Raw genomic sequence first — 14,206 nt, 5'->3', positions numbered from 1 at the left:
CTGATCCAAGGGTGGTCTGACGTTTTTGATCGCTAATTTAAAACAAGCATCGGCAAAGTCAATAGGTGTCACATTTTAAAGGCATTAGACAACCTTTTCGATTTGCTATTGCATGTTTCCAACAGTGCACAGCATTGGCAAAAGAAAAAAAATGCTTGTGGCTAATGGCACACAGTAGTGGCAAAAATAAACAGAAAGCCAAAAGGGTAAGCCTCAGTGGGGTGACGTATGTGCATGTACTTAACACTGACAAGTAGGGCTGAAGCCCAATAACAGTTAAATGCCGCTTGCCACACTGACAAGTAAGGCTGAAGCCCAATAACAGTTAAATGCCGCTTGCCTCCGTGGTCCTATGCTATGGACTCACAACAAACAAGACTACATCAGGGCATGCTAGATATTCTGGAGCCACATGCAAGTGGAGGGTGTCATTGCTGGAGCAGGACCTCACATCAGGCATGGAACAGCCAATTAAGCCCCCTCTCCTCTGGCCTGGGAAAAGGGCGCTCTAGAGGACAAAAATCGTATTTCTGTTGCAGAGTGTTAATCACGAGTAAGGGGGGGGGAGTACATTTAAGTATAACATACCACTAACCTGATCAGCTACCTCGTATTTCTCCAACTGGGACAGTGCCAACATATGTCCCAACACAATCTGTGATCCACAAGTCACAAGACTGAATCCTAGCACAGCCAACCCAGGCTTCCATCATTCCTAAGTAGGGACATTAACTACTATTAAACATAGGAGCGAGCAAATAGGGAACTCACCAGGCACACAATAGAGGAGTGGTCCAGCAAGAGAACGGAACAAGGAAAAGTGAATGGCTACAACTCTACTGCATATAAGCCATCTTCTGAAATCTACTCCCTGGCAGAAGCATGTTGATAATAAAAAAGAAAAATCAGGTAGCAGCACTGAAATAAATAGTATCTCAATCAAATGGTCAGCAGCAGACAGGCACTAATTGAGATGAATCAGTCTGTGCTTGGTCCATTCTCCACAGAGAAGAACGGAAGTGACAGTCTCTGCTGGCCACTTATGAGGCAGCAAAGAAATGTGGCACTGAGGCGTACAAGTGGAAAACAAACTGGTTCCAAGTCTTTGATTGAACGCAAAAGTCTTGCATGCGCCAACGCAGGCTCGACCTACAAAATGCCTCCCATGTCATTCTGACCGAGTCATGCATCATTACGCATTCTTGCGCTTACAGAATGACAGGGGTGCCAGTAGTGACTGAATCATTGACCCTTTTCTTTTCTTTTTTCAATGCAGCACATTCTCTGCAAAAATGCTGCATAGCATCAGCAAAAAGCATTGGAAAATGTGTGACCGAGGCGAGACACATTGGCTTTTTCAATTCTTGTTCCAGAAGGGTCAAGCAACAACAGCGTATCTAGATTCTAACTATCTGACAGTACAGCCCTCCTAATCTAGATTGTTTATGTGGTAATCCATTTAGCCAGCTCTCAAATACAAAAATATAGTTGGCTCCGATAAACTTCCACTACGCAGTGTTCCATGTTGTGCTAGAAGAAACCCCAGGCCTCCAAAATAGGAAGTTGTTTTCCTTTTTTAGGCTTGAGCCTTGCGAGTGCATGCGCTAGTGCATGTGTCTCGCTTGCAAGACTCTGATTTGTACAGTAAAGGGCTTGGAGCCTGCCTGTGGCTGACCATTTGTTGGCTTGCCTGGCACTCTGCTTTACAGCCTCGTAATTCGTCCACGTCAGGCCTGGCATTATTTCTATTCCTCTCTGTAACGCAGAGACCATGCACTGATTGATTCAACTTAATCAGTGCCTGTCCGCTGCTCCTGATGTGATCGGGGTACTATTTTTCTCTTTTTAACTTCTAGTGCCCTCTAAACAGAAGGCCTGTGACCGGCATAAACGTGCCCAGCAGGACAAACAAAATTGCGAAGTGTCTTCTTTACAGCCAACTTTCTGTTTTTTTGTCAAGTCTTCCTTACTCACTTTCCACTCATGCTTTATTTTGTTTTTGCTCTTGGGCACTCTTATCAAACGATTATCTTGTTCAAAATATTGCAGTGCAATGTTTCTTTATTATGTGTAATTTATCAAATGATGCTTTAACACAACTATGCAGTACACCCCAATCCACCCCACTCCAACCTACCCCACTTCAATCTGCTCCACTCACCCCAATCCAGTCCAATCCACCCCACCCCTCCCAACCAAATCCAATTTAATCTGCTCCACTGCAATTTCCCCCACTCTAATCCAAAATAATCTGCCCCACTCAAATTATTCAAAACAATCGGCCCCACTCTACTTCAGAACATCATGCCCACTCCAATCTGCCCCGCTTCTATCCAAAACAATGTGCCCCGTTCCAATCTGCCCCACTCCAATCTGCCTGACCCCAATCCAAAACAATCCGCCCCACTCCACTCCAAAACAATCTGTCCAACTCCAATCTGCACCACTCTAATCCAAAACAATACCCGGCCTCCAATCCACCTCACCAAATCCAGTCCACACCTTCGCCATCCCAATTCATCCCACTCCAAACTGGCCAATTCCTACTAAAATCTACCCCACACCAACCATATCCACCCCACTCCAATGCACCCTAATCGAATCTGCCCATTTCAGTCTGCCCCACTTTAATTCAAAACAACCTGCTCCACTCCACCCTTCCCTACCCCACTCCAATCCCAAACAACCCACTCCAATCCAAAACATTCTGCCCCACTCCACTCTGCCTCATCCCAATCCAATCCAATCCACCCAAACCCAGTCCACCCCACTCCAATCCAGTCCAATCTACCCACTCAAATACTTAAAACCTCACCGCAATCTACAACACTACAATCCAATCCACTCCAATTCACTTCAGTCCATCCCACTCCAATCCAATGCAGTCCAGTCCACCCCACCCCACTCAAATCCAATCCATCTCACCCCAATCCAATCCATACCACCCCAACCCACACCACTCCACTCCAATCCAATCCAATCCAATCCATCCCACTCCAATCCATCCCACTTCAATCCAATCAAGGCCTCACCACTCCAGTCCATCCCACCCCACTCAAACCCACCCTACTCCAATCCTCCTCACTCCACTCCAGTCCACCGACAACACCCCAGTCCATTCCAGTCCAATACAATCCACATTAATCAACCCTACTCCAGTCCAATCCACTCCACTCCAGTCCAGTCCACCCCCTCCAATCCAATCCCTGCACACCAATAAAATCCATCCCACACCAATCCAATCCACCACAACCTACTCCACTCAAATCCACCCCACCCCACACCAAGCCAATACATCTAACCTCAATGCAATCCACCCTGGTCCAATCTACCACACCCCAGGATCCAACCCACCCAACCCCACTCCAGTCCAGTCCAGTCCAGTCCAACCCATTTCAATTCTACCCACCCCAATCGCTTCCAACCCACTGTACCCTAATCTAGCCCACCCCATCCCAGTCCAGTCCACCACACTCCAATCCAGACAGCCTACCCCACTCCAATCCAGTCCACCCCAATCCAGTCCACCCTTCTCCAATCCAATCCATCTACCCCAATGCACTCCAATCCACCCTAATGCAATCCACCCCACACCATTTCAACCGACCCCACTCCAATCCAATGTATCCCACTCTAGTGCAACTCGTTCAAATCTACGCCACTCACTCCAATCCATTACAGTACTGCAATCCAATCCAATCTACCCCAATCCATCCAACCCACCCTACTCCAATCCACTCAACCCCTCTCCAACACATCCAACTCACACATCCCACACTGCAATCCAGTGAATCCAATCCACCCACTCCAATCCACCCCAGCTATTTCGCTCCAATCCAAATCACCCATCCAAATCCAATCTACACCACCCCACTCAAATCCACCCCACTCAAATCCACCCCAGTCCCATCCACTTCATCCCATTTCAGTCCACCCCACTCAATCCATCCCACTCTAGCCCAATCCAATCCACTCTACTCCAATCCACCCCTCTACCTCAATCTATTCCAACCCACCCCACCCTATTCCACCTCACTCCACAACATTCTCTAACAACTGATCTCCACTCAACTCTACTCCTCCTACTCCAATTTACGACATTCCAACAAATCAACTCTATGACACTCTACTCCCCGACTCCACTCTAACACTCTACACCCCTAAGTTTTAGCCATTCTGAACAGCAACCACACTGGTGTACAACGTGGCAAAACACATTGCCAAAGCCAATAGCTCTTGTATAGATGAGACCTATTGGCTTTTCTAATGCTTGTTCTAGCTAGGATTAGACCAAGCGGACGCAGTTGGAGCATAAGTACACTTGCCAATCTGTGGGGCTCAAATATGGTACTCACAATAGCTCTTGTGGCTGATGTTTTAGGAATCTGGATCACTTTGCCACTATTGGCCCTTCATTTGATATCTCATCACAGATGAGCAATGTTCTGGTCCTGTTATTTGTGTTGAATCAATTTAAATCGCAAATTCCTTGACATCTGCAGTACATGCTCGCACACTGGCACCCATGCCTGTAAGGTAATTTCAGAGCATTATCAAAGACTGCTGCGCCCTACAGATAAGGTCCAAAATCTCAGCCCACGTTTTAACCACAACAGTATTTTCCATGCTTAGGTCATAAGCCTCACATTGGTGGGTTACATACATGACAAGTGAGAAGTACAGCAAAACTGACAAGACTGAATGATTAGAGAATGACTGGTAGTAGTGCTGTTTGAAGGCTCAATGAGGTATGTCAGGGTGTTTGTAATATAACTGCCTTTCCAGTACCGCTGCTCTTAGACTTCGAAAAAAAAAAACTCGGAAGAAACACAACCCCTGACCGGACATTTACGCACTGTCAGGAACGTCATACCTTTCCAATAAGTCCATAATCGATGTTATCCAGCCTGGAAAACTGATTTCACAGCTGACAACTTTCCCATTAGACCGGAAGACCAGAGCTCCACTACCAGATGCTGACCTGACGTCTGTGTGAATATAGTTTCAGGCACTTCTTTCGAGGGCCCAATCCCCGTACTTCTTAAGGCTGGGAGTTCTGTGTGCCACCGCTTCGGAAAAATAACGGGCGTTTACTTTTCGTGAACATAAAAGGCCTCCTGCTATCACAGTGCATTCTATGCGGATAGTGGTTATTTCGTTTTGTCGACAGGTGTTTTCTGAATGACAGCCGTAGAAGGCACAGTTTAAGATTTCAAAGCTTTGGAAAATGTGCAAGCGCATGATGGGCACGCGAGTGAGCTATATATAAAACATGTGCTACTTGCAGCAGCACAAATGCGGTAAAGGTAAACTAACCTGTTTACTTCTTAACCTCTCCTTAGGTTACTTGCTTTAAGCACCTGCCAGGGGTTAAATCATATTACCAAGCAGCTCGACAACTAACGGTACAAGCACCGCAGAAACCGCCGTGCGGTGCAACAATAAAGGAAGGTGTAGGCCCCCAAACAATGCACGTATTTGGTCATAATTAACAATAATATATCTTTGGAGCAAATACAAGCCGGGAGACTTTTTCAATGCCCTCCCTCTTTAAATCTGTTAATTACCAACAAATTCTAATTGATTTTTCAACTAAGAGATCTGCGGTTAAAATGTATTTTTAAAAAACCAAGCAAACTAATTATATAGCATTACACGGAGACCGAGAAAAAAAACTGGAGTCAAGAAGTCGGTCATTTACATCTTACGATCATTTCTGCTACGCAGAACTGCCTTGGTGGGCGACACGCAACTTAAACATAAATAAATGTATGAATAAAAAAAACATACATCCAACACTGCTAGGACCTGTTTGTGCAAAGCCCACGATCCCATGATATCAGCAAAATCATGCAAGCCCCGTAGAAATAATAGTCCTGTAAAGGCCATCCCTGTCAGTGCCCAATGTTAAGAACAATGATTTACAGCCCGGGTGATGTTAGGGCAGCCTGGATTAAGGAAAGGGCTTCTTTGGGGCTCTCGCCAGCCTTGTCACACCTGCCTCTCGCATCGCTGGACGTTTATCCTGACCCTGCTGATCCAGAAAGGAGCGCCCCTTTGCTCAACAAGAATGACTATCAGACAGCAGTAGTCGCTACATAAACAAATCCGAGGAAGGTATTCCCAGGTTTCAAAAATGTCTCCGTGGGTGACCCGCGGACTCCAGTAGGGGTTCCGTGGGGAGCTAAAGACGTCAAAAGGCTAGAACTGCTGGCCTACATTTTAGCATCAACAAGAAACAAAGGTGCGCTTGTGTGGTTCTGTTCTTCCCTACCTTTTGGTATTTCTTTATGGCATAATCAGAGACGACCACATATTCAGGAAGAGCACACATGCAGATCTTCATGTCATTCAGAAGAAGGGAAAGGAATTCTAATAAAAATGGAATACCATATTATGTTAAATGTTTTACTTAATATTAAAATACAGAAATATATTAACATTGCCTTTATTCACTATGTTTTTTTTTCTGGCGGTAAACGACGGCCCTCTAAAAGCAGGTCTTGAAACCAATCTATACAGAGCTCCACTGCGGCAGCATAACTGCACGTTCACCTTCGAGACCTCTGTTGGAATTGAGCCATCAGCCATTTGACATTTACTGCGACCTGGATAGCTCCCAGCTTAGCTCATGGAGATTTAGACAAATCTCTTTTGAGCTCCCCAACTAAACAGAATGGAACAATATAGTTGCAAAAAACTGGATAGAGATTTCAAAGTACAGGCAAAGAGATGCGCACTTGCTGTGCCAAGGCCAGACTACACAACAGCCCCATCGAATATCTAAAAATGGCCAGAATGTGAACAGTGGGCGGGATGGAAGTTAAGTTCAAAGGGGTACAGCTAGAGAATGGTAGAATTAAACACGACACTTTAATCTGCAAAGGTTAGATAGCAGGGGGCATATATTTGTCCATCAGGCCGGGGGTCTAGGCCATTCCTCTGCTGGCCAGCAGCTGGATCAGAGATCTAAGGTCATTTTAATCTGAAAATACTTGTAAAGAATGCTTTGTTGTATCCACTGTGTGCCATGGTCGAAAATGTAAGAGTACTGTACTGCTGTGCAACGTCAGGGGACGAAAATATCTCCTGTAGAGTTCATATACCTGGGTTCATGGCAATATGGCATTTTCAAACGTGTTCGCCGGTCTCCAAAGCAATCCTAATAAGGCGTGTGGAATCCTATATTTTGTAAGTGGATAACATTCCCCCACAGCATTATGCCCAGAGGTTCTAGTACTAGTGACAAGCAATCCAGGAGTGGAACTTGATCCTAAAAGAACCATAAAAGCACCTGTAGGCATCACAGCAAGCACCTGTTCACTACTAAAGCGCTTTGTAACCTCTGGTGCTGTAGAAGGGATTCAGGTGTGGCAAGCTTTTCCTGAATTGATAGCAAATGTAAGATTCCAACTCCCCACAAGGAGGAACAAAGCACATTAAACTAAAGACCAAAAACTCATGTCAATCACGTTTGTCAAATACATGTACGTTTTTCAAATGTACAGTAACTAAGCAAGTAAACAAAGCAATGTGAAGTCATGTTGGGGGTCTGGGTAAGGCCTACATGGTCAAAAGGAAACTTCAACACGATAATCTGCGAAGAGTCATACGATGAGAAAAGAGGGGCTGCAAAAGAGGTGAAGGACGAAGAAGGAGAACGGGGTATGAAGCATATTATGTTGTGCCAAGATGGGTTCTGTTGGAGTCTTTGCTGACCAAGTCCCTTTTAAAAATATGAAAAGGGGCTAATTAAATGGCAGAGAGGTGTGAAAGAGAGGTAGAAGAGGAGGGTCATGCTTGATCATTCTAATTGCTTTGATATCTCTTATGCTTCCAACCCAAAAGGACATTCGAATGGGTTGATGTGTAATAAGAGAATGGAAGGATTAATCAGTGAGGAAAATATTTTTGTGGTTATGTGGCGTGTGTTTATCACGTAATCTGCCATTGGTATGGGATTGCAGCTCTTTACAGTGCCTTTAGTACCCTTTATATGTGGATCCGAGGTTTCCAACAAAGAACAGAATTTGATTCGGTTTGTAGAGATACATATTTAAGAGAATGGTCAATAAATCATCCCTTTTGGATGAATGTGTCACCATTAAGGTATTGAAATCATGTTAAATGCACAATTGCCATTTGGAACTGGTAAAACATGTTACTTGCATGGTGTTTAATAACAGCATTCTGACGGTCTCTAAGCACTACCAGTTTTTGCACTTGTTATTTTTAGAGGGTTTACATTGCACATTGGCATAATTTCCGTGACCTGGTTTGCTTTCAGAATCCGAACACGTTTTACGATTCCAGTACTTTTCTATATCAGAATGTGAGTGGTCTTTTGATATTGATTATTAGTGCATCTCGCATCATACAGATACTAGTCATTTTGGAGAGTGGCTGGCATATGGGAAAGGAGACAACGGCAAAGTGATTTCCCTAGAATCACACATTATGTTAAAAGTGGGGAATCTTCAGAATTTTATTCAGATCGCTAGATAGGACAACTACAACTATTACATTACAAAGCATCTACATTAAAATATTTACAGATTAAACAAAAGTAACTTGGGATGCTCAATATCGAAAAGTAAATAAAGCATCTAGTGTGAGATCACTGAAATTAGTGGGTTAACAGATTGTATTAATGGTACGTTCTGTCAATTTTTTATTAACAGTTCGAATTTAGCAATTTTGTAGTGCAAAGTAAATGATTTTAAAATACAATAGCTAGCTTAAAACAATTAACCTAAACGACAGCTGTTTTAATAATTTCTAATGTTAATATTTCACTTTCTTGGAAGGCAGCGGCATACAGAATTTACTATGTCCATTTTGAGAAACAGCACAGTGCCAGGGGTATTCGACAGCAGGAGATGAAGATTGAAGGTTGGGGCTTCTTTACTCAAAGCATATGAACTCAAGGATATAAAGGAGGATAATGAAATGGAAGGATAGTTTAAAAACCCACAGCACTACAAATAGTACGCGATGAGGTTTAAAATTAAACATGTATGCGATAAATATGTATGTGTTAGCCAGACAATGGACACAGAAGAGGTTCCGTGTGCTGGAGAAAATAAATTGTCCCATTGATAAAAAGTATTAGTATTTACGACAATTCTGCCTTTATGGCGTGCTATCTAGAAGGCATCTTTCAGACGTTGTGGTAATCGCAGGACAATAAAAAAAAATAAAAAAAAAACACATGTAAACGTTAGTAAAAGATTATCTGAAACACTATAATTTAGCATATAATATAGGATTATTTCCTGAAGTAGCCCACTCATTTTCCTTTGCCGATAGCACGAACTAACCACAGCCAGCTTATTTACAGTAATGATCTGCTGTACCTGGGTACCATGCTTGTTCCCCTGTGCAGTTCCACTTTTCCAAGATCTCCGTAGAAGAGGCCTGCGAGCCTGTGTGGTTGCCGGCCGGGGTTAATTATAGCATTGAGCCACATTCATCCACAAACCACAAGACTGTCAGGTGACCTGCTGGGGGATCTGGGTGGAACAACAAAGGGCTCGCCATGCTGCAACACAACCTGCTCAGCCCTCACAAACGTGAGCGGCCGAACAGCCCCTTGGCGCGCAGATCCATCGCGCTACCCAGCAGCTCACATCCAGCAAACTGTCCGTGACAGGCCTGTTAAAACGCCCAGCATTCTCGCAACGGGAAACGGGGGCTCTTCCCCCCTCCGTGGCTGCCTGTGCCAGGGCTTCACTGTCGCGAACAAGCGAGCCATCGAAACACACGCACCCTGGCTTTGGCGGTTCGGGGTAGCCTGCCTGGGGCACCTCAATTTATCCCCTCTCTGAGAATCCGATACGGGCCCAACCTCCTGACCGCGCTCCTCTGGCAAGAAGAGCTGTCGTGCTGCAGCTCCCGGCTCCAAATCCGTCAGGCATTCAGGCTGATGCTGTCCGGGAGGGGGGCCGCGGCGTCCTGTCAAACTCTCCCCCTCCCCACCTCCTGGTGGCATTCTTGGGAGCTGCGGGATGCCGAGCTCAGCCCCGCTGACGGGCAGCGGCAGACAAGTGGGGAGCGCAGGCACTAAACAGCCATCATGTGACTGCGAGCTGTCAGCCCATGCCACCCAGATCTGCGCTGAACAAGGCGGCCCCAGGCATTCACCTACGTGCAGCATTTCAGCACCCCCCGAGTCCATCCGCCAGGGGGGCATCGTTTACAGTGCGCGTGGGTGTCACGCTCCCCCTCCACCCACGTCGGCACAGCTGCACTAATAGCCCGCGTTTCTTGCTTATATTTAAAACGTCGAGCGTTCAAATCAATTCTTTTTGTAAGTTGTAACAAAAATGAAAACTGCGTGAAATGTTCGGTCATTTATATTTCTACCAAAATACATGGACTGCGTACAGCTGCAGCCATTGGTCGGGGCACTAAGTGTAAACAACAATAACGAGCAGGCTTTTTTTTTTAATGAGGACTGGCTTTACTGCCTAACAACCTAATTTGATGCTTGATCAAAGCCACTGTTGCGCAAACACACAGAAGCACTGCCAAGAAGAGTGCGCATTTCAAAGCGTTTATTCTGGGCTCAATTTTCTACTTTTTTGGGGGCCGGCGCAATAACAGCCGCCGGGGACCCAGAAATTACCGTCTTTAGCGGCAAACTAACACGGGGAGGGGTATCCCGTTACCCCCTCAATGGGACGAAAAGAGCACCAAAGCTGGCGCGAAGACACTGGGCCATTGAGAGCCCAGTAAGGGCAATTCATGTTTAACCCACCCCATAGGGGCACACAACCCTCAGCTGGGGCATTGTTATGTTTTGTGTATGGGCTCTTCCATCGAAGAATTAGTGAAAGGGAATGGCTTTAATTCCCCCTCTAGTGGTATTCTTCGATGGTAGAGTCCGTTACGTAGTTAATTGTTTAATTAATTGTTTGGCCAATAAATACCCTGGGGAGGTTTTCCCAGGTGTGTGGAGCAACAAATCATATCCTGGTGGAGTGCGTTTGTTACCGTTATCCTGCTGTAAGCTGCTTACTGCTGGTCGCCTCTGCGGCCCTTTTTGGAACACCACAGATTGGCGACGAGGATGGTTCGTGGCCCCGCCGTGTGTCTCCCTGAGGCTCTCCCGATTTCTTCGTGCCTGTGGGAGCCTCGCTGTTGCTTTGTTCCTGCGACGCCACTAGCTGAGCTGCCGGGTTGGAGGGTGGTTGCTGGGGCAACCGCGTTCGACGCTGCCTGGGGCCGCTGTGAGGGCCGAGTCTAGCTTTGCCTGGAGACCGCCTGGGCCGCGTTTGGCGTTTTCCTGGAGGTTTGCTGTGTGGAGGACTTCGCCAGTGCTGCAGTGATTGTCGGGGTGATTGGTAAAGGCCCGTGGCAGTTTCTGTTCACTCCGGCTGCGTTGTTGGTTTATCTTTCGTGCCTGGTGAGGGGTGAGTTTTGGCACCTTCTTACTCTGCGGTGTGCCCTCCATTGCTGGAATTCTGGAAATTGGATTTTAGAGGCTCCATGAAAGTGTTCCAGGGGTTTGGTGGGACAGAGAGATCTGTATTCACCTGGGACTTTCATTTGGTGGTTGGTGTGATTATGGCATCTATCCCTGCATTGGAGCCTTTAGTTATTGATGGCCCTCCGTCTGCCCTCGCTGCCCGGTGGAAGGAATGGGTGGATCGATTGGAAACATATTTTGCTGCAACGGCTGTGGAGAATGATCAATGCCGTCCCATGTTGTTGCATCTTGGGGGTGCGGCGGTTCATAAGTTGGGCCAATCAGTAGTTGAGGAGGGTCCGCCATATACTTATCAATCATTAAAACAGGCACTGACTGCGCATTTTGAGCCTTTGGCAAATCCAGATTATGAACGGTTTCTTCTTCGGCAAGCGAGGCAATTTCCACATGAGTCAGTGGATGCCTTTTATGCTAGGCTTCAGGATTTGTCTCGTACCTGTACTTTGGTGGATGTGGAGGATGAAGTATGTGCGCAGTTTATACAGGGGTGTACCTCTGTGAAATTAAGGGAACATATACTACAAGTGCCTGGCATGTCAATGGTGAACATTCTCACGTTGGGACGGTCTAAAGAGCTTTCCAAGGTACGTGCAGCTCATATGGAAGCGGCATTGCAGATGCAGGTCAAAGTGGAGCTGATGAATGCTGTTACTACTGCACCTGGGGAAAGGAAGAAGTACAAGTCCAAGACCTCCACGTCACCCCGTTTCGGTTATTCTTGCGGGGGTTCATTCCCTCATCAAGGGGTGTGTCCGGCGCAAGGCAAGACATGTTCCAATTGCCAGAAACTCAATCATTTTGCTGAAGTCTGCAAATTCGTGTCCCGTTCTCGATCACAGAAATTCAAGGCTGTTCATTCGGTGCAGCCGGTCGTTGTCTTGGACGATGACGATTTGGATGATGATGAGAATGGTGAAGGTGCAGTTCATATGATACACGCATTGCAGCCTAGTGGGCATCCTCGGAAGCGAGTACCAAGATGTTCAGTTTTGTTGGCGGGTCATAAAGTTGATGCACTAATTGATACTGGTGCTTCCATCAATGTCATAGCAACTTCAGTTTTGCAGCGTATTCCTTTCCAGCCCCATTTACGGCCCACGACAACTCAGGTTTATGCGTTTGGATCTTCAAAACCATTGCAGTTGGCAGGGGTGTTTACTACGTTATTGTCTCATGAAAATCAGTCGATACAAGCAAGGGTGTTTGTTACCACCACGGGGTCGGACATGTTATTAAGCTGCCGGACTGCAGAAAAGCTTATACTTATATCCTTTGCCTTCAGTGTTCATTTGGGGACTGTGGAGAATTTGATAACTGAGTTTCAATCACTGTTTGAAGGCATAGGTTGTTTGAAGTGTCGTATGGTGCATTTACATATTGATAACTCTATACAACCCGTGGCTTTGAAGCATCGTAGGGTTGCATTCCATCTGAGGCCCAAGGTGGAGGAAGAATTAAAGAAGCTGGAACTCGCTGATATTACTGAGAAGGTCGATGGGGTGTTGCTCATTGTGATTGCAAGGAAACCCTGTCAGCCAGGGGAGGTGAGGATTTGTGTTGATATGCGCCTGCCCAATGTCGCTATTAAGCGTGTACGGCATTTGACACCTACTGTGGATGACCTTGTTGCTGAGGTGTCAGGGTCGAAATGGTTTTCGAAGATGGATCTACGGGCAGGATACCATCAGCTGCTATTTCATCCTGATTCTAGGGACATCACCACATTTTCGACTCATATGGGTCTCAGGCGCTATAAACGGTTAAGTTTTGGGATTTCTAGCGCTGCTGAAGTTTTTCAGGACACTATTCGTGGAGTGCTTGCTGGTCTGACGGGGGTCATCAATGTCAGTGATGATATTTTGGTGCATGCGCCAAGTAAGGAAGTACATCTTGCACGACTTAGAGCCACATTTCAGAGGCTCTATGAAAATGGTTTGACACTCCACAAAGATAAGTGTTCGTTTCTGCAATCAGAAGTGGCTTTCTTTGGATATCGGTTCTCGGGAGATGGAGTGTTGCCTGATCCGGATAAAGTTAAAGACATTCAAGCCGCTTTGGCTCCCATCAATGTGTCGGGTGTTCGCAGTTATTTGGGTATGCTGAATTACTGTGGGCGTTTCATTAAAAATTTGACAGCTTTGACTGCACCTTTGACAGATCTTATTAAGGCTGGCACTGTTTGGGAGTGGGGGCCTCATCAAGAAGCTGCTTTTCAGGCCACTAAATCAGCACTTTGAGTATACCACCCTGGTTTATTTTGATCCTACTAAAGAATCAGAACTGTCGGTTGATGCTAGTCCTACCGGGTTGGGAGCTGTGTTGGCTCAAAAGCAGATGGATGGGGAATGGGCTCCTGTGGCATATGCCAGTAGAGCTTTAACAGAGACTGAGCAACGCTATTCACAGATTGAAAAAGAGGCCGTTCCCGTACATTGGGGCTGTAGACATTTTCATCTATATTTGTATGGTCAGCCATTTGTTGTGTATACTGATCATAAACCTTTGATTCCGTTGTTTAATGGATCCTCATCTAAGCCTCCACCACGTATCGAGAAGTGGATTTTGCAATTACAAGATTATCATTTCTTGGTGGTATTTCGTCCTGGTAGTTTGAATCCTGCTGACTATTTGTCACGACATGCCAGGCCTGCTACGTCTCGTGAGGTTGCAGATGCAGAGGATGTTGAGGAATACGTACGTTTGATTGTGGAACGG

The 14,206-nt window shown here is 45.9% G+C and overlaps 1 protein-coding gene across 3 annotated transcripts in view; it reads right to left on the bottom strand.

Annotated features, from left to right (window-relative positions):
- Positions 1 to 14,206, bottom strand: part of FNIP1 (folliculin interacting protein 1) — a 275,317-nt gene that overhangs the window by 189,581 nt on the left and 71,530 nt on the right. For 2 of the 3 annotated variants that reach the window (XM_069199194.1, XM_069199196.1), the window contains exon 1: positions 9,357 to 9,574. The exons of the other annotated variant lie outside the window; for it this stretch is intronic. In XM_069199194.1, the coding sequence (XP_069055295.1) occupies positions 9,357 to 9,469 (113 nt within the window). In that variant the 5' untranslated portion in view covers positions 9,470 to 9,574. Of the gene's footprint in view, positions 1 to 9,356; positions 9,575 to 14,206 lie in introns of those variants that run through there. 3 annotated transcript variants of the gene reach the window in all.

Source organism: Pleurodeles waltl, chromosome 7 (genome assembly GCF_031143425.1).
Source record: "Pleurodeles waltl isolate 20211129_DDA chromosome 7, aPleWal1.hap1.20221129, whole genome shotgun sequence".
In the NCBI taxonomy this organism is placed as follows: Eukaryota; Metazoa; Chordata; class Amphibia; order Caudata; family Salamandridae; genus Pleurodeles; species Pleurodeles waltl.
Note: the sequence above shows the minus strand (reverse complement) of the source record. Positions and strands in the feature narration are given on the sequence as shown.